The 23482-nt window shown below is 44.3% G+C and overlaps 1 protein-coding gene across 1 annotated transcript; it reads left to right on the forward strand.

Annotated features, from left to right (window-relative positions):
* Positions 1 to 380: 380 nt before the first annotated feature.
* On the forward strand, positions 381 to 23482 carry PXDC1 (PX domain containing 1). The gene is made up of 5 exons (XM_026039756.1): positions 381 to 636; positions 13473 to 13564; positions 13865 to 13982; positions 17331 to 17442; positions 21988 to 23482. Exons 1-5 carry the CDS (start codon positions 381 to 383, stop codon positions 22103 to 22105), a joined length of 696 nt encoding a protein of 231 aa, XP_025895541.1. The 3' UTR covers positions 22106 to 23482.

Here is a 23482-nt window from a genome sequence, read left to right on the forward strand (position 1 = left end):
TTCCCCTCCCTCCCTCCTTCCTTCCCTCCCTTCCTTCCTCAGCTGGCCGAGCTGGAAGTTTTAAAAAAAAAAAAAAAAAGCAAAAGAAAAAAGAAACAGGCAAAGAAGCAACTTCTACGGTCACTGTGGGCGGGGGAGGAAAGTCATCGTCGCCGTGTGCGTGGCAGTGGCGAAACCGTCCCGAGGAGGAGGAGGAGGAGGAGAACCGTCCTCCCCGGCGGGGGCGGCCGTGGGGCGGCTCGTCCCGGCGGGCAGGGGCCGGGCCGGGCGGTGGCACCCCCGTCCCGCCTTCCTCCTCCTCCTCCTCCTCCTGCTGCTGCCGCTGCTGCGCTGGGCGCGGGGCGCTCGCGTCGCCCTCCGGCGGCGTCGGCGGCGCCGGGATGGCCTCGGCCGTGTTCGAGGGCACCTCGCTCGTGAACATGTTCGTGCGCGGCTGCTGGGTGAACGGCGTCCGCCGCCTCATCATCAGCCGCCGCGGCGACGAGGAGGAGTTCTACGAGATCCGCACCGAGTGGTCGGACCGCAACGTGCTCTACCTGCACCGCAGCTACTCCGACCTGGGCCGCCTCTTCAAGCGCCTCCTCGACTCCTTCCCCGAGGACCGCCCCGAGCTCTCCCGCTCCCCCTTGCTCCAAGGTTTGAGCAGCTCCCGGCAGCCGGGAGCTTGTTGCTTGTTCGGTTTATTCATTTATTTGTTTGCCTGCGGGTTTTTGCGCGCGGGCKTCGGGGCCGCTGCCCGAGGGCGGCCCGCGGGCAGCCCCGCAGCCCCTGGGACGGCGCCGGGCGCGGGGGCAGGAAACTGCGGCGGCCTCGGGGCTCGGCAGCTCCTCCCGGCGCCTCCCGACTTATTTATTTATTGCTATTTTTAGTGACTGCGGAGCGGACGGGATGGGCTGCCCCGCAGTGCGTGTGTGGGCGCTCCCGTAGGGAGGTGAAGTCTCGGTTCCGAAGTGCCCAGACCCCCCCCGTTCGCTGTCCCTCGGGTGTCCCCGGCTGCGCTGGGGGTGTTGACTCGCAGGCTGCGTTTGGGGGCTCTAAAGGGTCCTTGCTGTCGCCTCCCCCCTCCTGCCACATCCCCAGGGATATGGGCAGGGGGGACTCGGTGGCGGGAGAAGGGCCACGGCTGAAGAATCTCTGCACGTTGGTATGTTGTTTGCCACAGGGAGGAGGAAAAAAATAAAAAAGCTGCAGCGCTTGCCAGTGGATGGAGCAACTAGGGAGCTAAAATAATTCCTCACATAACTTTCTTTCAAGCACAGAATTGCTGCAGCAGTTAAAGCCGTATTCCTCTTCTCTGACGTCCTCTGAAATGGATTAACCAAACTCAGGGGATGTCACCCATACTCGGGCCCAGCTGTGCAGAAGCAGTGTGTACCTGCTAATATTTCTAGGATGTTGCTTTTAATTTTTGTTTGGTGTTTTGGCTTTTTTTTTTTTTTTTTTTTTTTAAGTTCATTTTATGTGTTTTGTTCTAAAATATTTCAAGCCAATAAGGTGGTGTGGACCGTGAGCTATCTAAAAGGTGATGTGTGCTTATCATTTGCAGTCTCCCCACATGTCTGAGTAACCCCATAAATGGCTGGATTAAATAGGACCGGGGARAAGCCAGTTTGTGGTGTACATTTCTCTCAGAGAGAATGGACAAGTTCTTGGCTGATCTCAGTTTACCTTGAAGCTTCGTAAGCACACGGACTGTGTCTGAAATGCTAGGAGCTGATTTGCACCCTTTACACTGATGTAGATCCGCTGGATTTACTTCTGAGACCCACTTTTGTGGAAGCAGACTCCACAAAAGTCTTGCCTTGGGTGGAATGTGGCATCGAGAGGGTGTCTCCCGGGTTTCCTTGTCAAGTTTGGCTCTTGACAGGAATTTGAAGTGCGATATGTTGTGTGGGCTCTGTCACTCGCTAACCTCTATCGGGATCTCTCCTTTTGTCTACTTTAAACATGGTCATCCGTGTTCCTCTCCTTATCTTCTTTCTGCCGCGCTCACAGGAGCGAGTGTCCTTTGCCCCGCTGCTAATGGAAAATGCCTCCTCTGGCTTGCTCTGGCTCATCCTCATTCCTGGGATGTGGCATCTCCGCTCGGCCGCCGCGCTGCGAATCCCGCAGGCGCCGGCGAGGCCCGAGTGCCCTCTGCAGACTGCAGCACTGCAGTGCTGCAGGGGATGCGCCGCGGCCCCGCCGTGGGGCGGGCAGCCCGAGCACCTGTGGGTCCCAGGGGGGCTGTGAGCCCCACGAGGGCAGGTGGGAGCGGGAGGCTCCTCTGCAGAGCCCCTGCGCCCGCCCCCCGTCCCCACCAGTCCGTAGGGGCTGGTGCCAGCGACCGGGACCCCAGCGACTGGGTTGCTGAGCAAGGATGTAAAGTAGAGGGAGGGTTGATTGCGCCTGTGTGTGCCCAAAGGGAAGCACCCTGGTCTTGCGTCTCTGCAATGTCGCGTGGCAGTAAATGCAAAGCAGCAGTGACTTAGGGACTACGTGGCGCCAGGGCCTTTGCTTTATAGGGTGTCCGGTGGGTCCAGACCAGCAAGGCACAGCTGCCAGAATCACTGAATTTGGCTTCCCAGAGCACAGGTAATAGGCAGAGCGTGAAAATAGGAGCTCAAATATTGTCCTTCTGGGCTTTTTTGAGCTTGAGGTGGGTGCTGGGTCTGTCTGGGGACAGACTCTGCTCAGTATCTTGGTCCTTTTGGCCTGGCCCCTGCCTCTCCACGCTGGCTCCCTGGCCGCTGCTTCAGGCAGAGGGGGCCCTGGCTCCCCACAGCCCTTGGCATTCCCCGGAGTCGCTGGCCAGCACCTTCCTCCCCGGCCTTGGAGCCTGATGCGGCTTTGGCAAAATATTCCACTGCTTCCACGTACCTCTGAGGCTCCGTTTGCGCAGATGGAGCTGGATGGGATTGCACTCACTGGCACCAGAATACTGATAGCTCTGCTTGACAGACCCAGGTAACGTGCGCTATTTGTGCAGGAACAGCTGGAAACACGAAGCAGCCTCCTCGGCTCAATTCCTGCGTAAAACCTTGAGCCAATAACCTTCCCTTATCCTTATCTCCAGGAGTAGACGTACCGACTTCAGTGGAATCCGAAATGAGCAAAGCATCAGGCTGGGATTTGAGAAATGGGAAGCTAATGTAAGGAGATCATGATCTATTCAGCTTGGGTAGGGGTGGGGGTGAACCTTGCAGCAGAGATGGAATGAAAGACAGGGGTAGTTTCTAAGCAATCGCGGTGCAATTCACAGTTTCAGTAATGCTCTGTTTGAAATTAAGCTGCTCTAAAGAAAATTGCTTTGTAGGGATGGGACATGGATGTGCTTCTCTGCATAGAGAGCATTTCATCATTGCAGCATTTTAAGATGACTGGCTGCAGCCTCATAGCAGATACATAAAAATCTAGTTTAGCCAAGTGACCCCTAAGCAAATCTTTGGCTGTAAGTAGGGAATGCATGCAGCATGCCCTATCTTCAGGAAACTTTGGGGGCAAGTATGATTTCTTAATTATTTTTTTTACAGCAGAGGTCCTGCTGTCCCCACTGCAGCTCAGTGTATTTAGCCCAAGAAAAACATCTGACAGACTCACACTCTTGTGAGCATTAGCGTTCAGACATAAACATATATGTGTGTGAGGAGTGTTCATGAGGTTAGCTCAGGCTTTCCAAAAGTTACTGAATATTAGCTGTTCCTTTTATCTGGAGGAAGTGGTAAAACATTGCGAACCAAATTTGCATTGCATTCSTACAGATTTGCTTAAGTAGCACTGAAGGAAGTAGAATTTTCTTATGGCTTAGTCAAACTATAGTATGTAACATTCAAGGGATATGTTTGAGGAGGGAAAACTTGAGCTATTTGTTGTTATTAAGGTCTTAAGATGAACTATTTAATATKTCAGCAGTATTAGCAGTAGTTAATTGTTGGTTTCAGCAGATTGTGGCTTTCACACAACCTGCCCTTGTCTTGAATAGGCAGTGGCAGCCTATGGCAAAGGGCACTTTGTGTGTGTATCTGGAGCGTGCCGTGGTGCTGAGGGCCAAGGACATTCAGCAACACAAAGCGTCTTACTAGAAAGCTGGTAAACAAGGTTAGATATATGCATACCTGCAGGATGATTAAATATTAAATAACTGTGGTGTTACAGTAACTTGATGATACTTCATTTGTGCCCATCCCTTCAGAAATGTGCGCATCCCTTGGCCTAGGTAAATGTGTAAGACAGGATCACAGAAAAGCACAGGCTAGTTCACTATTAGCAGAGCCAGAACACCAGCTAATTCTTGCTAATCTGTCTGTTTTGCCTGCAGCTTCCAAATGAATGACTTGTGTAGTTAAATACCTCATCATGAGAAAGGCAGCGCCACGGACCCAGGAGCTGACTTAAATTCAGTGATTTAGAAATAGTTGCAGTAAACCCAGTAGATGCTAGAAATGAAATATAGTCCTGGTAAGGTTCRCATTTTTATTTCTGCTGTTATATACTGTTACTAAGTACTTCTAAGTATCTAAGTCTGTTAAAAGCTGTTTCTTTCTGGTTAAGATTTATCCTAGAACTGAGTCCAATCCATACAGCCAAATGYCTCCTCTTACTTCAGTGGCCAGCATCAGGCCCTTACATGCTGAACAAGGAAGCCAGAGGAGCTTGTTAGCAGCTCTTTAAAGTTTTGCCTTTTAAGAGCGGTAGGGTGTTTTCTGGCAATACTTGTCTGCTAGGATTTCACTATCTGATGCTGCTGTTATGTTTCCTTTTGGAAGCTGAGATGCTTTTCCACTGTTGTGCCTGCATGTAGTATGTAATCCTGCTCAGATACCCCAAGGTGTCAAATCAAAATGTTGCTTCAGTCTTACAGGGTTATTTTGCTAGATGAGACCACTTTTTCCAAATGTCTCTCTCCCTCCACTTTCCTTCTTTCTGTCCCTCCTCTTACTCACTCTGCTCTGTGTTTTGTTTTTCTCACTCTGCTCTTGGTGAGCATTTTTATCTCTGTTTCTTGTTCCAGTTGCTTTCCCCGAATTGCTTGCTGTTCCTCTTCTTTGCCTTCAAGTTTCTCTCCAAGCCTGTTGGCATCCCTCATTATCTATGGCTCATGAGAACTTTTCTGTTGTCTTCTGCTGTTTTGGTTCTCAACCTCTTTCAGCCCATACAAGTTATCCAGTGGCAGTGGATTTTTTTTTTGCAGAAATTTGTATCACGACATAGAGGAATCCCCTCTTCACCTGCTGCAGATCCTCGGCAGTCCTACACAGAGGAGTGATGAACTTTGGCTCTGTGGGTTGTGTCTGCCCTCTAGCTTGGTTGCCTTGTGTGGGAAGCAGAAGATGAGCTATTTTGTGTGCATCAACCTAGAAGCACATGGGCAGCTTGTCCTGGGCTGCAGCTTGAAGGACTTGCATGAAGCAGAAGGTAGTTGATGAAAAGATTCAACCCAAGATCACTGTGGGTTTTTTTCTGTTGTTTCTTTCTTTTTTTTTTTTTTTTCTGCATAGTTTACTGTAAATGTTGTATTCATAACATTATATATTCTGCATTATACAGTTGTTGTTTACAAGTCCATCTGCGAGTTGGATTTATGAGAAGAGGGAACTCCACAGAAGCAACGTAGTGGTTTCCACAGACAGCAGCTGTTCCAAGGCTGTGACAATAGGATAACATAAGGGTGACATCTATTGTGGTGCTTGCATTGTTGACACTGTCAACAGTTCATTAGTGGAGCCTGCTCAGAGCTTCTGTCTGGCAGACAAAGGATGCAGCACTTAATTATCAGACTCTACCAGTACTGCATAACTGAAGTTTGGCGCTTCTGGGGTTTGTTTGTTTATTTWWTTWTWTWTTTWTTTTTAGTTGASTTTCTTGGTGCATCTGTAACACTGAASATAAATGAAGTGCCCTCTGTCATGATTGGCACAAACTGCCTCTTTGTGATGAACTGAAACAATAAGCCTGGGAGGATTTTGGTGGAGAAGAAAAGAAATTAGGAATTTTTTTTTTTTCCTAGTAGACGTCAGCTGATAAAAAACCATGATTAAAAATGGTTTTAGGAGCTTACATTTTCCAACAAGCTCCTTCTTTTTGGTTCACTTTCATCTTGTGGTTCTTTGACATGTTTCTATTTCTTGTGGCTCATCAGGCATCTAAACAAGAAGCTGTGCTAGTCCAGTCCATCTGTCCCAGGTGTCCCTGGAGTTGTCCTTCCACTTCCAGAGYTCCTGGGAAGTCTAGAAGACTAATAGAAGACTAATAATGAGTGTCTATCAGCTGAAGACCTGGGCTTCTCTGCTTTTTATTTACCTCCTGTGCTTTGTAGGATTACTTGAGCATGCCACTGTTCAAGTGGTCACAGTCACTTCCTTCCATTCTGTGGTTACTCAGTTTTGTAATCCCTGCTCTGGGGGATTTCAGTCGAATGGTTGTACAAATAGTACCTTCTTTCATGTGTGTTTTCACTTCTGTCTCTAATTTCTCCCTCAACAATCAAGTTTAAGAAGGACAGCACAACATGCAGCAGTTTGCAAAACCCCTTACCCTCTGCTTGTCTTTTCAGCTCCAACATACCCTTGTAGCTTTTCCTTAGGGAGTGCCACCAAGAAGAGTGCTATCAGTGATGCTGCATGAAGAGCAAACCCTTCATAATGGCTTAGGGGAACATGAGATGAAGGGAGGGAGGGAGGGAGGGAGGAAGGAAGGAAGGAAGGAAGTATGGATGGATGGATGGATGGATGGATGGATGGATGGATGGATTTTCCATGAGGGGAATCAGAGACTGGTTGAGGTTGGAAGGAACCTGTAGAGATATCTAGTCCAACCCTCCTGCTCAAGCAGGGACACCTAGAGCACCTAGAGCAGGGCAAGTAAATCTGCCTTGAGAGAAGTGTCACAGTTTTAGGAAACATCCTAATATCATAGAATAAGAGACATTGAAGAGAATTGGCTGGAAGCAGAGTTGTCTGACCAAGTCAGACTTGTGCSATAGCTAGGTCTAGGATCCTGTCTCCGGTGATGAAAACCAGAGGTACCCAAAGACAACATAAATAACTGTCAAAGAACAGAAAAGTGATGATTGTGATCTCTAGTACTTGGAGATCTGATATCCCTAATTGTCTTCCCTTCTCTGGATCTCTTCAGTTTGGGGACTTATGAGATTCCTGTGGTGTTGAAGAATTATTGAAGTGAAATGAGTTTTCTCAACTTTTGAATATCCTAATTTTAGATGTCCTTTGTCCTTGTAACAAACCTTATAGATCATCATTTTGTCCATGCAGAGGCAAGACAGTAACAGATGGGAGCTGTTTTCTCCTCCTAAGAGTCCAGTCTTAGATTGCTAATGCGGTAGTTTTGAGACAGTGAAGTTCAGGGAACGCATGTCTGTGGGGAGGCAGGGATGTTACTAGGGCAACTGCTGGGAGGAAAGAGGCAACATGGTCATGAAGYAGAGACAGGTGGTAGCTGAAATAGTATGGAGAAGAGCTCAGATCAGCAAAGGGAAGGAAATGGGAAGCAATGCAGAAGAGTAAAATAGGAGGATAACTGAGCTGTGATGCCACATTTCAGCCATCGTCCACATCCCAGCTCAGCAGCTTCAGTGCCTGCATTATGTTGTGGAATCTCCATTCTTGGGATATTCAAGATTTGACTGGACAAGGCCACAAACAGCCTAATTTTGATGCTGCCCTTCCTTTGAGGAATGTATTGAGGCAGATGGCAATCCGATCTCCCTTCCAGTGTTCATTACTCTGTGATTTTATGCATCCGTACCATTGCATCCTCATCCTGAGCAGTATGAGTGTCCCCTCATCCCTCAAAGGAGGGATGAGGGTACAAGGTTTAAAAGAAATAATAATAATAATAATAATAATAATAATAATAATAATAATAATAATAAAAAGGACATTGAGCATGGAATTGGGTTGAGCTATGTTATTGAATACTGAAGCTGGGGAAAAGGGACATATCATCTGTTGAAATCATACGGCTTCCAGTCAAGACAGAGAGTAGAATAACAGGCATCTCTACAAGACAGCTTATGTGTCTTCCCTGAAGATCTGAAATCCCTATTTGCCTCTCATCGACTCATGTCTCCCATGAGGATGTGCTCAAGTTCCTAATCTATAGGCCTTACATCTTTCTTGCTGTACAGGTTTAGSAAAATATGGTAGGATCTCTTCCTGGATTTATCTGCTGTTTCTTTTTTTCACTTTATTATCTGTTCTGTGGGCTTCCCCATAGGGCATAAGGACAGGATCAGGTAAGGAGAGCTCAGTTCAATATYTCAGTCTTCATATACATAGTACAGTACACAACATTTAATAGTAACTCCACTCCATCTTACATATATCTCTCAAAATAGCCTCACCTTAACCTCAGCATGTAGTYACTGAATTAATTTTGAGAAAGTAAGAGATTGCTTTGCCATTCTTGTCTGTTCCTCTTCTGACTGAGTGTCTCCAGGAGAGTCCCTCAGGCTGAAGGGATAGGGTTTGCCTGCAGTTTGAGGTCATGTGTACCTAGCAACTTCCACATAACAACACAGCACTAGAGAAACAGACTCCTCTGTATCATYGCCTAGAGATGGTGTGAGATGTACTTGACTTCCTTGAAAGACGCTAGAGGATTATTGAAACAGTTTGCTCGTCATAGACATTGATCGTCAAGATTGCACTGTGATTTCATTACAAGCCATGGAGCATGCGCTGCATTTCCAGTCCCCCATCGCTTAGTAAAAACATACAGCATCAAAGCATGTCATTGCCAAATGGTCATTTGTTGCAGATTTGGTGGTTCACAGGGCAGTAATATTACAAGCCCATCAAGGCTTGTGTGTTGACATCAACAGTTGGCTCTTATCTCATTCTCCTCCTCTGCTGAGTCGTTTTGAGCCCTGGGCCTCTCTCCCACGCCATGACCCAGCCTGCCAGGTACACAGCTGGTTGCCTGATCTCTGGTTCTCCTGCAGCTGTCTCTGGCACTGGGGTCCTGGAGCAGGAAGAACTCTGCACGCCTGTGTTGCCGTTTGTGCCGTGTTTTTCCAGAGATGTGTTGCTATGTGTCAAGTTGCTAACTGTGTGGGCAAATCCTATTCATGCAGCCTTAAGGAAKCAACCCGGGACTCTCGGGCAAGAAGAGGACTGAAAAGTCAAAGGGATTTTCTCCTTCTTTCTTAAAATTAGCTCATTGGCTATGGGGAATTGTGTGCACAGCAGAAGCGTACCTAAAGCAAATATCCCAGATACAGGTGAGCACCAGCCCCGTTGACACTGTGCGCCTATGCTCTCCATCCCGTGACCTAGCACGTCTCTCCCTTGTGCTCAGAGTGAGGAAATCTTAGAAGTCTGTGGTATTTGGCAAAAGGTCTTGTGGTAAAGATGGAGCCAGAGGGGCTCCAGTTTACCTCAAACCCTATAAACATAGGTGTTTATAGCATTTAAATTACTTGAAATGATAGTTAATTGTCCGAGCACAGTATGTGTAACAAGACAGAGAGCAAAGTTTTCCTGGGAGGAGTTTGCACATGTTTTCAATTAGCAGTCAGACAGCAGCCAGGGCAGAGGAAAAGGCATGAGAACAGCGTTTCTCCATGACCTCACTAAGAGATTTCCCAGCTCTGCTGCAGGAATGAACATGTGGGAGAAAGTGTAACAGGCTCCTGCTACTAGTTGTTTTATTTGTGTCTTTGCTTTTAGAATCARCTATCAGAATAAGGGTACCTGGAGTCTACCACTTCCAATGGAAGGACAGGAAAGGCTTTAGCAACCATCATACCTGCCGTACAAACCCTATGCTTGTGGCCAGTGCACTCGGAATGGATCCAACTTGTTGTGTTGTCATTTCAGGATTAATGAACTGCGGAAGTGACGGGCTGTTTATCTGCAGTCAGCCGGCACGTGTGTCCCAGCTGTTTGTCAAGTGCTGCAGTGTCAGGAGATCCTACACGTGCCTCRTGTTTTTTTTCTTCTTCTTTTTTATTTTTTTTCCCCACCTCATTAAAGCTCCTGTAAGAAGACAGAAGAAGAAGACAGACAGATGGCAGAGACACCCCCATGAAGGGTAGTGCCCTTCATGAGTACGTGCAAGCTGTTAGAAAGTATGGGTATAGACATGGAAAATTTGGGTGCAATTCTAGTGCCCGAGCGAGAAAGGACTTTGAAGCAGGCGTCCTAGCCTGCAGTGTTGCTTCTCCTGCTAAGACTAGAGTGTTCTGAGGTGAGATATTTGGTAATACTAGTTTGAGGTATTCCCTGTTGCTCAACTAATTATGCTGGCAAAACAGAGGGAGTGACGTGTTGTGGTGCGCGAGGGGAAAYGAGCGGCGCGGGCGGCTGAGAGCACCTGAACCCACAACGGCCGCCGGAGACTTCACTTTGTGAGACCACAGTGTTACTCGAGCCTGTCTGCGTTGTGGCTGATAACAGCAAGGGGTTGCAAGAGCTGAAAGGGAGGGCAGTGCGGGGCGAGGGCCGCYGCTGCGCCTGGGTGGGCAGCGCAGGCAGGTGCGGCCTGAGCCTGGGTTGGGCCTGGGCCGGGCCTGGGCTGTGAGTGATCCCGTGAGTGCCTGGGTTGTAGCCTGTGACTAACGGGAAGCCACGAGGGCATCTGTTAGCTGTCAGAGACGCTTAAATGACGATAAATAAGGGCTTCACAAACTTTGTAGCTCTTGTGGAAGAAATTACAGGGTTTACATATATACATATACATACATACATAAATACATATATATATATATAACCAATCAAGTGGTTTCCATCTATGTGGATTGTTAGAGTTTGAAGAGGAAAGCTTTAACCCAATCAAACTGAATTCCCTGTGACTAACAGTGTAAGGTCATCATCTTTTTACAACCCAAAGCTGTGCTTCTGTAATCATGAAACACGTACATGGGAATTTGTCCAGGCAGTTATATCATTTACTCTTCCTACACTGTCTGCTTTTTTTTTTTTTTTTCTTTTTGTCCTTATATTACTAGAAGTTTTTAATATGTCAGATGTTACATGTTTTCTGTGCCAGTTTCCAAAAAGGAGTGAGGGTTTGCGTGGCTAGTTCTTTTCCGAGATCTAGGAAGAGCAATATAGAGGAGGGGAAATTCCTGGTTAATAAAAGAAGCTGTAAAACCTCCTACTGGGTGATCTGTGGAAGTGTCACACACTCATGGTCTGGTCTGGCTTTCTCTGGCTAAAATATAGAAAGGATGTAGAAAGGATATAGAAAGGATGGAGCTGCAGATTCTTTCCTTGATTACTAATGAGAGAAAACCTTAGTTGCCTGGCAATTTTTCCATAGTATGAATGCTCTTTTTTGAGGAGATGAGGGCTTTTTCTTGGCCTCTTTCTTTGCTGCTCTAAATTTATTTGTTTGGTTGAAAGTACCCCTCCTCCTTGCAAAACACTAGTTTCAACAACACATATTAATTTGGGAGTCTGAGGTCCRGGGTGGATTTGAGAGAAAACAGTTTATGGCCAAATTCCTGGTAGGTCAGTAGTGAGGGTGTTTGTCTGGAGCACGGGACATGGTCCAGTAGTTTCTGGCCCAAATATTTCAGGATTTGTGCGGCAGGAGAAGCAGGGGCACCCTGCAGTAGCCGGCACCGTGGTGGTTAGCTCAGATGTCTCTGGTGTGGGCTGCAGCAGAGCAACAGCGTGTCCCTAACATCATAGGTGGGAGCCTGAACTGTGAGGAATTTGGCAGCTTTTTTTTTTTTCTGGGAAGATGAAAACACTTTGCAGAGAGATTTGAAGTTCATTCTGATGTGGGAAGGGAACATATTTGCGGAGGGGTGAAGCAGTCCCACCTAGGCCACCTCACACTCACACCCAGTCGTTAGGAAGATGAAGGGCACCACGCTGTGATTCAGGCCTGTAATGCCAAGGCAAAACCCAGCTAGTACAGCCTGCATTAGTTGGCTCATACGATTTCAGAGAATTTTGTTGCAAAGTCACTCAACTATAGTACACACCAGGCAAAAAAAATGACACCCTGCTGCATTGCATAAATGCCTGTGTGAGTGCCCTTGTCTCCTGCCAGGAAAGCAGTATGAGAGGAAGAAATGGTAGCAAAGCCAGCCGAAGAAGGCAAAATGCAGGACTCTTAGAAAAGCCTGCACAGCAAGGCTATTTTTGTGTGGGACACCACAAAATAAACCTGGTTGCTCTGGAGACAATCTCTGCTTTTATTTGAAGCCATAATCAGAGTTAAAGCCGACAGCTTAGACKTCGCACCTTTGTCTGGAAAGTTTGTACGTGCTCATGTCACACAAGTAACAAACAACAAGGATTTGTGAAGACTGGAACATTTTGTCATGCTTTTTTTTCACCCACCTTTTGTGTATTTTACAGCTGTGTGTTCAGCTTTTATGCAGGGAGGTACTGATGCATTTCCTTAAAGAAGTCCTCTGAGAGGAGTTTAGCATTTACAATTTCTGTATAGTGGTTTGTCAGAGGCTCTTTTGTAGATTTTTAGTTTTGATGTTTATTTAGACAATTTTTATTGACTGGATCTTTATCTTCTCCAGTTGTTTGGATTTCTCTTTGGGTTTTTTTTTTCCAGTTTCTTTTTTTTCCCCTTTTTTTTTTTTCTCAGTCATGAAGTTTGCTAAATTTTGATCCATATGCATTCTTACTTTGAAAGGCTACACAAATACAGAGGCAAATAGACGGGCACTAGAGAGATAGGAGGCTTTAGGGCTAGGTTCTCCTTATATTACCTGTGGGTGCATATCATCTCTATTACTTCCTCTTAAATCCCTTAAAGGAGAGTGAAGTTACAAATTTCCTGCAAACTATACATGTGAAATATAGCATCTCAATAGAGGTTCCCTGTATTGAGCTGTTCAAAATTAGAAACATTATACTGCATCACCCTGCAAAATTTCCATTATAATCCCTCCTACAGCTCTGTGATAATTCTGTGATTTAGAGAAACAAACAAACCCCCAAAACTTTGTTTTGCACTTGAAGAATGTGGTACTGAGAAATCATCCTTTGGGATGATTTTTTGGAATGTAAACCCACTGGGATTTACATTCAGAGAAGACACTTCTTGAAGTCTTTTGTTTAGCTTATGTTTAGTCTTTTGGTCTTATCTGTGGGTTGTGTTTTTTGAGGGGTTGTTTTTTTGGCTTTTACTGACAGCAAATGGATGAATCATGGCTTTTGAAAGCAGAAAACAGACAGTTTGATTACCATTGCTGGGAATGCTGTGTAGTGCAGCTGTGGGTGAGGGAGTAGGTGGTTCCGCTTCTGCTTGTCTTGCAGCTCCAGAACACAATCCCAAACAGATGAATCTGTCAGGCCTGCACCCATGCTGGTACACCCATCTTTAATTTGGCTACATGTTTTGTCATCAGGATGGCTTAAAAGATTTATTTCTGGGAGACATGACATTCCAGGTCATGCCACATCTTGTGCATATGAAAGTGTGTAGGGTTTTTTTTTTTTTTTTTTTTTTTTTTTTTTTTTTTTTTTTTTTTTTTTTTTTTTTTACTTTGTTTCTAGGACTCATTACAATAAAAGAAGCCCAAGATATAGAAGCTAGACTTAATGAAGTGGAAAAGCTTCTGAAGACCATTATAAACATGCCATGGAAGGTGAGTATGCCCAGCTCTACCTTGAGTGCAGATCCTGACTCCTTCTGGGTGGTGAAATGCACTCTTGTGCAGATTAGAGAGTGATGGACTTTATCAGACTCTGAGAGAAGCAGCAATGTATTGAGGATATTGGAGAAGTGCTGGGTGCAAGGTCCATTGCATTACATACAGTTACATATAGGTCCATACAGTTGCTTATACTAAGTATTTCTGTTTTAGTAACGAGAGTTTCAAAGGAGGAAATGAACAGAGAAAACTGTTGGTTTAAAGCAGGTGTCTGTTTCTTTGTCTCTTTTTAAGTATTCAAGATCTGAAGTGGTCCTCACATTCTTTGAGAGATCTCCTTTGGATCAAGTTCTAAAGAATGACAATGTCCATAAAATTCAGCCAAGCTTTCAAAGTCCAGTTAAAATATCAGGTAAGAGTGCTTAGAATTAGGTAACGAGAATTGCTTTATTTTTTTGTTCCTCTCGTTCTTTCTCTTAACAAACTATGCAGCACATGTACAGGCACTAAAATGATGGTTGAAACAAGTGGGCCTGAGGAAAATGCAATCCTCATTACAGTCGCACATGATAGTGYTATTACTGCTCCGGAAAGAGATTCTGAGGATATTGATACGGTTTTATGTAAATGTAAGCTCAGTTCTAAGCAGCTGTCATAAACAACAGTTAGGATATTGGGCATTCTAAGGAAAGGAGATAAGAAAAAAAGATGAAAGGACTTGAATATACTCTGCAATCCTGGTCTCTCCTTCCCAGAAAAGATGTAACAGAATTAAAAAAAAAAAAAAAAGCAAAAGAACAAATGAAGGACAAGGCTTCAAGCTGAAGGACAGTTTCTCTATGAAGAAGATTCAATAGAGAGTTGTTCAACTTTGAGAAGAGATGACAGAGTTGACAGTATGATGGAAATGTATAGAACTGAATGGCAGGAGCCCATTGCCCTTTACACCTCAAAACACAAGAACAGTAGGTTTATGCATTAACACTGTCAGGTAACAGATATTAAACAATAAAAAGAATTACAGTCTGTTTTGTTGTCCTACAAAGCGGTTAAGTAGCGGATCAGAATATTGTGGGAACAAAAGCATAAATGACTTCAAAAGGACTCAGACAAGTAAATGGAAGAAATGTGCCTTGAGACCTGTCGCAGGCTCAGGAAGTCTCTAAGCCACAGATTGCTGGCGGGTGTACTGGAGAGGAGTTTTATACCATACTTGCACTGTTTTAGTCTTTCCCCTCTGAATCCACTACTGACCGTGGTTAGCGAGTGTGTGGACCTTTGATGTGCCTATTTCTGTATTTCTCTATTGAAAAGTTTCCTTTGGGCCTAAAATAAAGTGCAGACTACACTTTAAGAGTCTGCAGTCTCTGCAGTGCCTCGAGGTGGCTGTTTTTATGTCAACCAAATAGAGTTATTTCAGAGAGTGCAATGCAATGTTGTCCTCCAAGGTGCATAAAGTATTTAGGAAGAAATATTGGTTAGTTTTTGTAACCATTAAGGGTGTATTGGTTAATGGCCAGCCAGGATGCTAACATGCTAAAGATACAGCTGGTATGTCTTGCCCCATCTATGACTAGAGAGGCTTGGATGATGTCTGAGTTGTCCCAGTTGATGTAGAAATTGCATTTAGCATTTCTCACGTGCCGGTTCTTAGCATCATTCTTCTGAAGGCAAAGGCTGAACGTGGGTTTCAGGCGTGTCTGCCTGCCTGCCTGTGTTCTCAATACTGATCCTCAATGGCCTATTCAGTGGTGTCCATGTGAAATGTGTTGCTACTCTGATAACAGTGACTTCCAGTTATGAAATGAATGCCCTCAAACTGTATGTTATAAGACATGTTTAAAAGCATGGCTACAGCCACCTGATACATTGCTCCTTTTGCCAGCAGGCAAATATCAAGAAAAATATCTTTGGAGTTGCATTGGCTAGAAACTACAGCATTGGTCTGGTTTGATTTTTTTGTTGTTGTTTTGAAGGGTTTCGCTGAATTCTTGTGGAGTGTGCAGGCACTGTGTGCATGTGCTTGACTGAATATACAGCATGGTTGATATGACAGATAGAAGAAAATCACAGTGAAACTATAAACACAGTGTGAGGGTGTCCAGCTGGTAGGTAGAGGCTGGCAACAAAGAGAACCCTCGAGTCAGCCGGTAYGTAGAGAAGCTGTGAAAACCATCCTAGCTGAATAACAACATCTTGTTTTATCCTAAATTGTTTTTAATAGACAAGTCATGCCTATTAAACTAGGGGAAGATTTTTTTTCTCCTACCTGTACAGACCACCGCATCATTTAAGTGGCTGCAGTTGATAGCAATTGATGTTTGCCTCACCTGGATGCAGCAGCCTGGCAGTGGCTTCGGTGCCTGGCAGCGGTGTCGGTAGATGGCAGTAAATGTTAACTCCTGAAGGCATCTGAACTGCACATCAGTGCTGTTCTTCCTAGCTCATGCCAAGGACACCAGGAGAGCGCTGCCGCATTCCTGTCGGGCACGGAGCAGCTTTCTAGGCGGCCTGCAGAATCAGAATAATTCAATATGCAGAATGGAATTGGAATAAAAACTCTTTTGTACTCTCTAAAACAACAAATTGTCCCCGCCGTGGTCCTGCTCAGAGTGATGGGTGATGGGGAAGGGAGAAAGAGGCCTCTCTCTTAGCTGCAAGCTGAATTTGAATTTATGGTGTAAATCCTGTTTGGGTGAATGATGTTGGCTCAGGATGAATCATGAATGAAGTGTGATTCTCCTGGGATTCAGTGTTTTTACCATTCCCACATATGCTCTGTTAAAGTGGCCTGCAAATAAGATGCAGAGACTGAAAGTCAGAGATCTTTTTCAACAGAAGTATGGAGGGTTTTACCTTTATGTAGGAATATGTGAATGTACAGTTAAAAATTGCCTCCTTTCTTTCTCCTCTGCTCTTCCTCACACATTATTTCAACTGTATTGTTGAAATTGGTCTGCCTGRGGCAAGGTCTTAGGGATTACCCATACTTATCTTTTGTGCCTACTATACTTGCTGTCACAGAATAGTTTCCTTTCGCCTATGCTGATAATGTAGGGACATAATACAGAGTCCTCTTACTTTGAGTTAAATCATGAATCAACTTATTTAAGTCAATGCTGCTTTAAARTGAGAAATATGATAATATGCCGGCTCTAGCATTCATCTGAGGTTATGTGATGAGAAGAAATCTTTGTCATTTGCCTTGTTTGCCCTCTCTTGTCATACAGACTGGGATTAACTTCTTATTCRCAACAAATGCTATTTTTAGGCAAAAAAACTCCCCTTGGTAGTGAGTCAATAGAAATATCTATAATTGCTTAATCGGCTTAGGCCTGGGAAGTCCGTCTAGGAAAAACACAATTAAGAGAAGTGAAAGATTGCGACTCAACAGACCAGCTGCCATTCTGGTAAAAGTGATAGGAATTTTGCCAACGGCATTAATGGGACTGAAATGGGATCTTGCTTCAGTGGGAAGATATGTGCAGTGTTCCACAATGTAATCTCTTCRTCATGAATTGGTGATGAAAATAAAATTGCTTAAAATCTGGCAGGTTGCAGAGGTAACAAGCTATGGAACTGGTGTGTGGCCTGCTCTTCATTTTAGCCATCCTGTACAGATTTGTGTACTTCAGGTGCACATTGCTGTTCATAACCATGTTATTTACATATGATATACACTTCTTGTCCAACTTTTTTTTTTTTAGAGAACTTTTTGGACTGGCAACATTGAAATCTTTTTCCTTTCTTTTCCCTGCAGAAATCATGCGATCGAATGGATTTTGTTTAGCAAACACTGAAACAATAGTCATTGACCACAGTATACCCAATGGCAAAGAAAAACACGTGGACGTGGATTCAGCAGAACACTTGTGAGTACAGTTTCTTTTGTGACTAATTTGATCAGCTTAACATAGGCTGCCGTTTCCTTTTTCCCAAGCAAAATGCTGCTSTCTGTATAGGAGCAAGGCTGGCACGGTGGTCATTCGGGCTTGTTAAAGAGTCTCATTGCTAGTGCCTCAATGCTCCTTCTATTGGAGCATGGATAAAAATCACTACAGTGAGAACTGTGACCCTAAGGAGAGTCGACCTGTCTGTATGGAAAAAGCTGTGGCTGTCCTCAGGGTCCTGCCAAGTGAGAACTACACAGGAGAAATTTCTTTCTTTCTCTCACAATTGTAATGAGCTTTCACTTGAACCCAAGTGTGGAAACCTGAAACATCCTTACAAATGAAAAGTCCTACTAAGATGGAAATAATTTGGGAAGCAAAACACCATCCTCAGAGGTTGAGGAGGGAGCGCAGGCCTGAACTTAATCAAGGAAGCTGGGCAGCTGCTCTGATGCCTCCACATGCTGTGGCATGTTGGAACACATGTATTGCATTAAGAAAGAGGGAAGTTAGGTCAACCTTATTTGTAAATTCCACCTCCTTTTATCCGTAGGTACTCTGAGGTCAGAGACCTGTAACCAATAAAGCTTTTATGTAGGTCTTAAGTCAGGGAGTATGTTRACAAATGGGTATTCATGGAAATCAGCACCTACAGATTTCTGTCTTTGCAGGTGATTGATATTTCCCTTTAATAGTGTCAATGCGGTTCAGCTAACTAAATATTTACACAGTTTTAATGAGAAACATTGACCTACTCTGTCATGAGGGCAGTCAGAATGATGGAAATGGCAATAAAGGCGTCTGGAAGTTTGATCTTTGAACATAAAGCTCTGCCTTGCCACAGCTGAAATATGATCTTTGCCAGTTTGCAGGGAGGTTTAGAATTTAACAGGGTTTTGTCAGAGGCTGGAGTGCAGCTCTGGCCCCACTGTAATGACTTGAAGTCTTTCTATTAACTTTCAGAAGAAAGGGGGTTTTATCACATCTTGTTGTGAACCTGGGTCCTGCGAATGGCAGTTTAACACAAGACTGTAGCCATACACTGGAAAAAATCTCTCCAAGGCCGATTTCTGGGAAGTTGACTTAGTTCATAGTGTATCATTTGTTAGGGCTGAGAGTCATAAGCCATTGGAGCAGATTGCCAAGGAAAAGGATATATTCATTTTCTTTTTCTTTACCCTCTCTGTTTTTCATTATTTCAGAAACAAAACGAACAACAGCCCYGATTTTTAAAAAATCTGCTCTGTTACAAGCAAAACTTTCTGTTTGGGGATCAGAAACTTTTGTCACAGAATTGATGTTCCATTGGCTGTTCTGGATTGGGAGTCAAAGTATATTAAGGCCAGAAAATGTGAATATATGAATCCAGGAAAATCTGTATGGTAGGCACRAGTTTCTAGAATCAGCAGTCAGGGTCCAGCCTGGCTCTCTGTGATCCTACTGGAGACTCAGGGGACAATCAAGTAATTTATTAATTGCAAAAGTCTGTTGCACATGGTGTGCTATATTTGCCCTTCCTGTGGGTGTATTTCATCGCTGGGAAGTAAAGACACTGTTCTACACAGCTGATTTGTAAAGATTTCGTTTTTAAAAAAGCAAAAAAAAAAAAATCTATATTGTTGCTGTAAATGTATGTTAGCAGCCCAGAAAGGAAGTTTTAAATCTTTCACAGTCTTACGCAGTTCCTTCTAGGTCTCTGTAAAACTGGATTTATTGGATTGGTGTTTCCTATTCTGAAAGTAGAGTTAATCCCTTGTGGACTTGTATATCCTCAGTTGGGAATTTTTTCCTTTCAGCAACACTAAATTCCATGACTTGTAGGTTTTGGCCGCACATGTGCTTGAATCAGAYATTTTGCAAAGCAAACGTTTATCTTTTGGAGAGAATCGCTTGGAATGTGAGGAGGTAACATTCATTTCCCTAAAGCCTCGCTGCTGGATTTCCGCAGTGCCGCGTGCTGAGTGGTCTGTGAGCTGAAACATCTGATATTTGTCACAAAAGAAGCTGTAGCATTTGTACAAATTGGAGATGCGTATTCGGCTGTCCCAAAAGAGTTGCTTTCTGTTGCATTCGTTTTGTCTCTCATTTTATTTGGCAGTACTCATTGCATCCTGTTCTAAAGTGCAACTGTATTGCTGCAAGATGTGGTGAAACCAGTGTGCCCAGCCTCAGCCTGGCATAAAAAGGCCTTTGCAAATGGTTCTAGGGCTCTGCAGTCCTTCTGAAAGGAAAGATGGTTAAAAAACGCGCCCTAACTTGTGCTTTGGTTTTGTTACAGGGAGGTGCCTTTCCGCCTCTCAGGACTGTTTGCACTTCTGCTTTCTTGGCCAGCAGCAGGCAGCAAAGGCTGTGGAGTTGGACGTGTTGCTTTTTTTGGCAAACTCGCTCCAGTACTAAATGTGTTTTCAGGGCAGTGCTGCTTTGTCACAAGCATCTTGTGCTCCACGGATGGAGATGCCGAAGAGCAGAACGGAAATGCTGGGGTTAGATACACAATATGTCCAGGGAAACAAGATCGTAGTCTAAACAGGGAAAGAATATACTGCTGTGGGACTTCTTCAAGCTTAGATGTTGATGGAAGGAGTCCTTCTCAAATACTACTCTTATGTAGGCTGATGAGAGGCAATGCAGCCTTGTTTCACACCCTGTTTACACTGGGGCAACTCCTGTGAGTTGTGCTCATGAAGAGCATGAGCATCCAGGTAGCTGTTTTCCTCTTCTTCCTGGCAAACATGAGCAGTAACTCTCAGTATCAGAGTGAAACTGAGGAAGAGCAGGTCTTCTACAGCACAAGAACTAGGTTAAGCACAGTGAATCTCTCCAGGTACTTGGGCAGTAAATAGTCAGCCAGAGCATTGCAGGAGAAAATCCTTGGATTCCTGTTCAAAAGCGCTGTCGTCCTAATAGCTGTAATGAGAACAAAACAGAACTGCAGAAAAAACACAAAGCTGTCTATACATTGCAGAATGCATAGACTATCCTTTCCAGGAACTTGCAGTGCTTCTACCTGATTTTTGAGGTTGTGTAGGCTGGAGAAAGATGGCTTCAGTMGCCTTATTGCAGGAGTCTCACTAGTTCTTGTGAAGGTGAAATGCAATTTTARATGAAATTATTTTAAATCTTCATCTCTCTGCCTGCTATTCAGAGAATTGAAGTATGTCAGCCAAAATGATGTTAGAAAAAACATCCCTAGACGGACATGTCCTATGGTAAGAACCATATTAGAAATTATTTTCCATCTTGTGCCATTTTTCAGTTTCAATTTTATTTTTTCTCAATCTATATGAGAATGAATCCAAGATCTTCAAAATCTTCCWGAGTATGAGAGAAAAAATTGGACAGTTTAAGTCCATTACCTAATTGAGCAAAGATTTAAACACTGGCAGTTCCTTTAACTGTTAGGCTATCTGGGAAGAGGAAAGATGTTTTCTAGATGTTCTCTAGCCTTCCTGAAACTGGATTTTTTTACTCAGTATTACTGAGGAAAGTGTAGATTTCAATGAGTCGATGCCTTCTGATGGTGTGTGGGAGTGAGAGTGGGAAATCCTTGCAAAAAAATCTGATTATAACACAAAAATTAGAAAGTGGGGAGGAAAATACTCAAACAAGTGGAACTAAATTTGGAAATATTTTTTATATTTGGATGGTCTTTGGTTGTCAAAATCTAAATTTCATGCCGTGGGGAGGACAACAAGAATCTGTAGGAAGGATACAGTAGTCATCATTTCCCATTCCGGYTGAACATTTGACCTTGTGTAAAAGCCAAGTGCAGGGAAGGTATCTATAAAGTAAAGGGGTGACAGTTCTGAGTTCAGACTCAAAACAAAAGCAGTTTCCGTTCTGCCTTTGTCTAGGAATGGAGGCATTTTGTGTTGCTGCCAAAGACTGTGAGAATGAAATGGAAGAATGTGGACCTCAGCTGCATGACTCACTTTTCCATWGCTCGCTCCCAGCTTCCTTCCTTCATCACTAGTACCTTTGAAAGAGAGGACCAGATGATATATTGATGTACACCGTGGTTCTCATGGTCCTATGGTTTATTTATATACATGTGTGTGGTGAGGAGCTGGATGGGATCAACATCAAGTACTTTCTGTGAAGTTCTTCATATGCCACAATGAAAGCTACTCTAGGTTTATAAAAATCTTTTAGAGGTATCTGGGTATTGTCTGGCAAAAAGAAGCTGTGACCAAGGAAATTGTTCTTTTATTAGTAGTAGGAGAGAGAGTTTTAGAGAATTAAAATGAATTGATAATGTTTTTGATACAAGGCATCATCATTCTGATAACCAGGTGTCATGAACTACTAAGTTCTGGCATTATAAGGACAAATGCTGTGAGTARTCTCTCTCATACTAGGGAAGTGCCACCAAAGTTCCTTTTACTGAAGACTGCCAATAAAAGAGATCAAGAACTTGGTCTCCAAGTCTGCCATACAGCAGATGAACCTTAAAATGAAACATGAACCTTAACATGAAAAAAAAAAAAAGAACTTAATGCCTTTTCTGCTTGTTTGTTTTCTCTTTAGGTTTGAAAGCGTTAGTGACTTTACCTCAGAGCTGGAAGACAGTGATGATCCAACAGCTTATGTCACCAACTTGACATACTACCACCTGGTCCCTTTTGAAACTGATATCCTGGACTGAGGTTTCCCAGTGACCTCCTCCTCTAGCATCCAGCTGACCTCTTTGTCCATAGGCTCTGCTGTCTCCAACACTGCATCTCTGTGAACAAGGCTATACAGGCTGACCAAGAACAGAGAAATTGCAGCAAGGACGCCACAAAGGTGGCTTTGTGGTCCAGTGCTTCACTGTGTTTTAAGGAGACATCATGTAAAGGAGTAGCTGCTTCACTGCCAACAACAAACTCCCTTGAAAGCAAGACAGCAGTGGCCTCTGGGCTCAAGGAAGTCTCTACAATGTCCATGGCAACTGCTGCTCTGACACAGCCTTCAAACCACGTGCTGTGGTTTGCTGTCACTCCTGCTCCTTGACCTTGCAGTGCAAGCTGAAGCTTCCTCTTTTAGGACGCCACCAGAAGCTTCTCAGGATGTAGCAACCACACTTTTTATGCTGTGTAAGTGAGAAGATGGAACAAAACAGCTGGATTTCGTCAGTTCCCTCTGCAATTTCTTAGCACAGGCCTGTCAGGTCACTTTTTCCCTAGCTACCAGATGACTGGTGCCTTACACGAGATGTCAGAAACACCATTGAGTGCCTCCAGGAAAGAGAACACATGAACTGACTGCTTTACTTCTTTTAGTCACGGGCTCTTGTATAATCACTGGAGAGATGACTGCTTTTTCCTGAAATAGTAAAGCAGAAAGTGGCTGGCATTGCAATGGACTGTTTGTAACGTTTGGTACCCAAATGATTTCGGAGTTCTGGAAAGCTGATGGGAAAGCTGAACTGCCCTGCTATGAATGGTGCAAGCTGTGATACCTGGATATGAATTGTGTCACATGGATCAGAAAATGGGAATGGTCCTTACAGTTGTTTACATCAGAGGGAATTCCCTATGTGTGTTTCTCCCCAGAGAATGGGGAGGTAGCCGATGAGATTTATGGTGTGTTTGGACTGAGAAGTGATGATAAGCTACAGTGTATCTACAGTGGTAGGAAAAACACTCTCTCCCTTGCCGACCTGGTTCAAAGAGTGTGTCTAGCTTTCTGAGAAATGCCTGTCAGGCTGGATGCAGGCCCCATGGTCATGTAATTCCATTGATTTCAGTGGAGTTAGGCCAACGGAAACAAGAGCAGGATTGGACCCTGCAGTCTCTTTACTACTGAGTAGTGCAACGTTAACATCTCTTCTGGGGGTCTCTCTTGCTGAGTGCTCTAAACTCCCAGCTCTAATTGCAAGTGCTCAACACCATGATCTTTCATTGAGCTTTTTGTGATATAATTGCAAAAAAAATGAATTGGAAGGGATTGAAAGAAGAAGGGACTTTGGACTTATTTCTTTGTACCAGGTCTTTGCTYGGACTTGAAGAAGTTGGTACAGCTCCCTTCTTTCTGCAGAATT

This window comes from Nothoprocta perdicaria, unplaced genomic scaffold (genome assembly GCF_003342845.1).
Source record: "Nothoprocta perdicaria isolate Ctin4 unplaced genomic scaffold, notPer1 scaffold_24, whole genome shotgun sequence".
Classification (NCBI taxonomy): Eukaryota; Metazoa; Chordata; class Aves; order Tinamiformes; family Tinamidae; genus Nothoprocta; species Nothoprocta perdicaria.

Coding starts and splice junctions, on each gene's coding strand:
- PXDC1 (XM_026039756.1), top strand. CDS start 381: ATGGCCTCGGCCGTGTTCGAGGGCACCTCGCTCGTGAACATGTTCGTG. Junction 637..13,472: donor CCGCTCCCCCTTGCTCCAAG/GTTTGAGCAGCT, acceptor CTTTGTTTCTAG/GACTCATTACAATAAAAGAA. Junction 13,565..13,864: donor TTATAAACATGCCATGGAAG/GTGAGTATGCCC, acceptor TCTCTTTTTAAG/TATTCAAGATCTGAAGTGGT.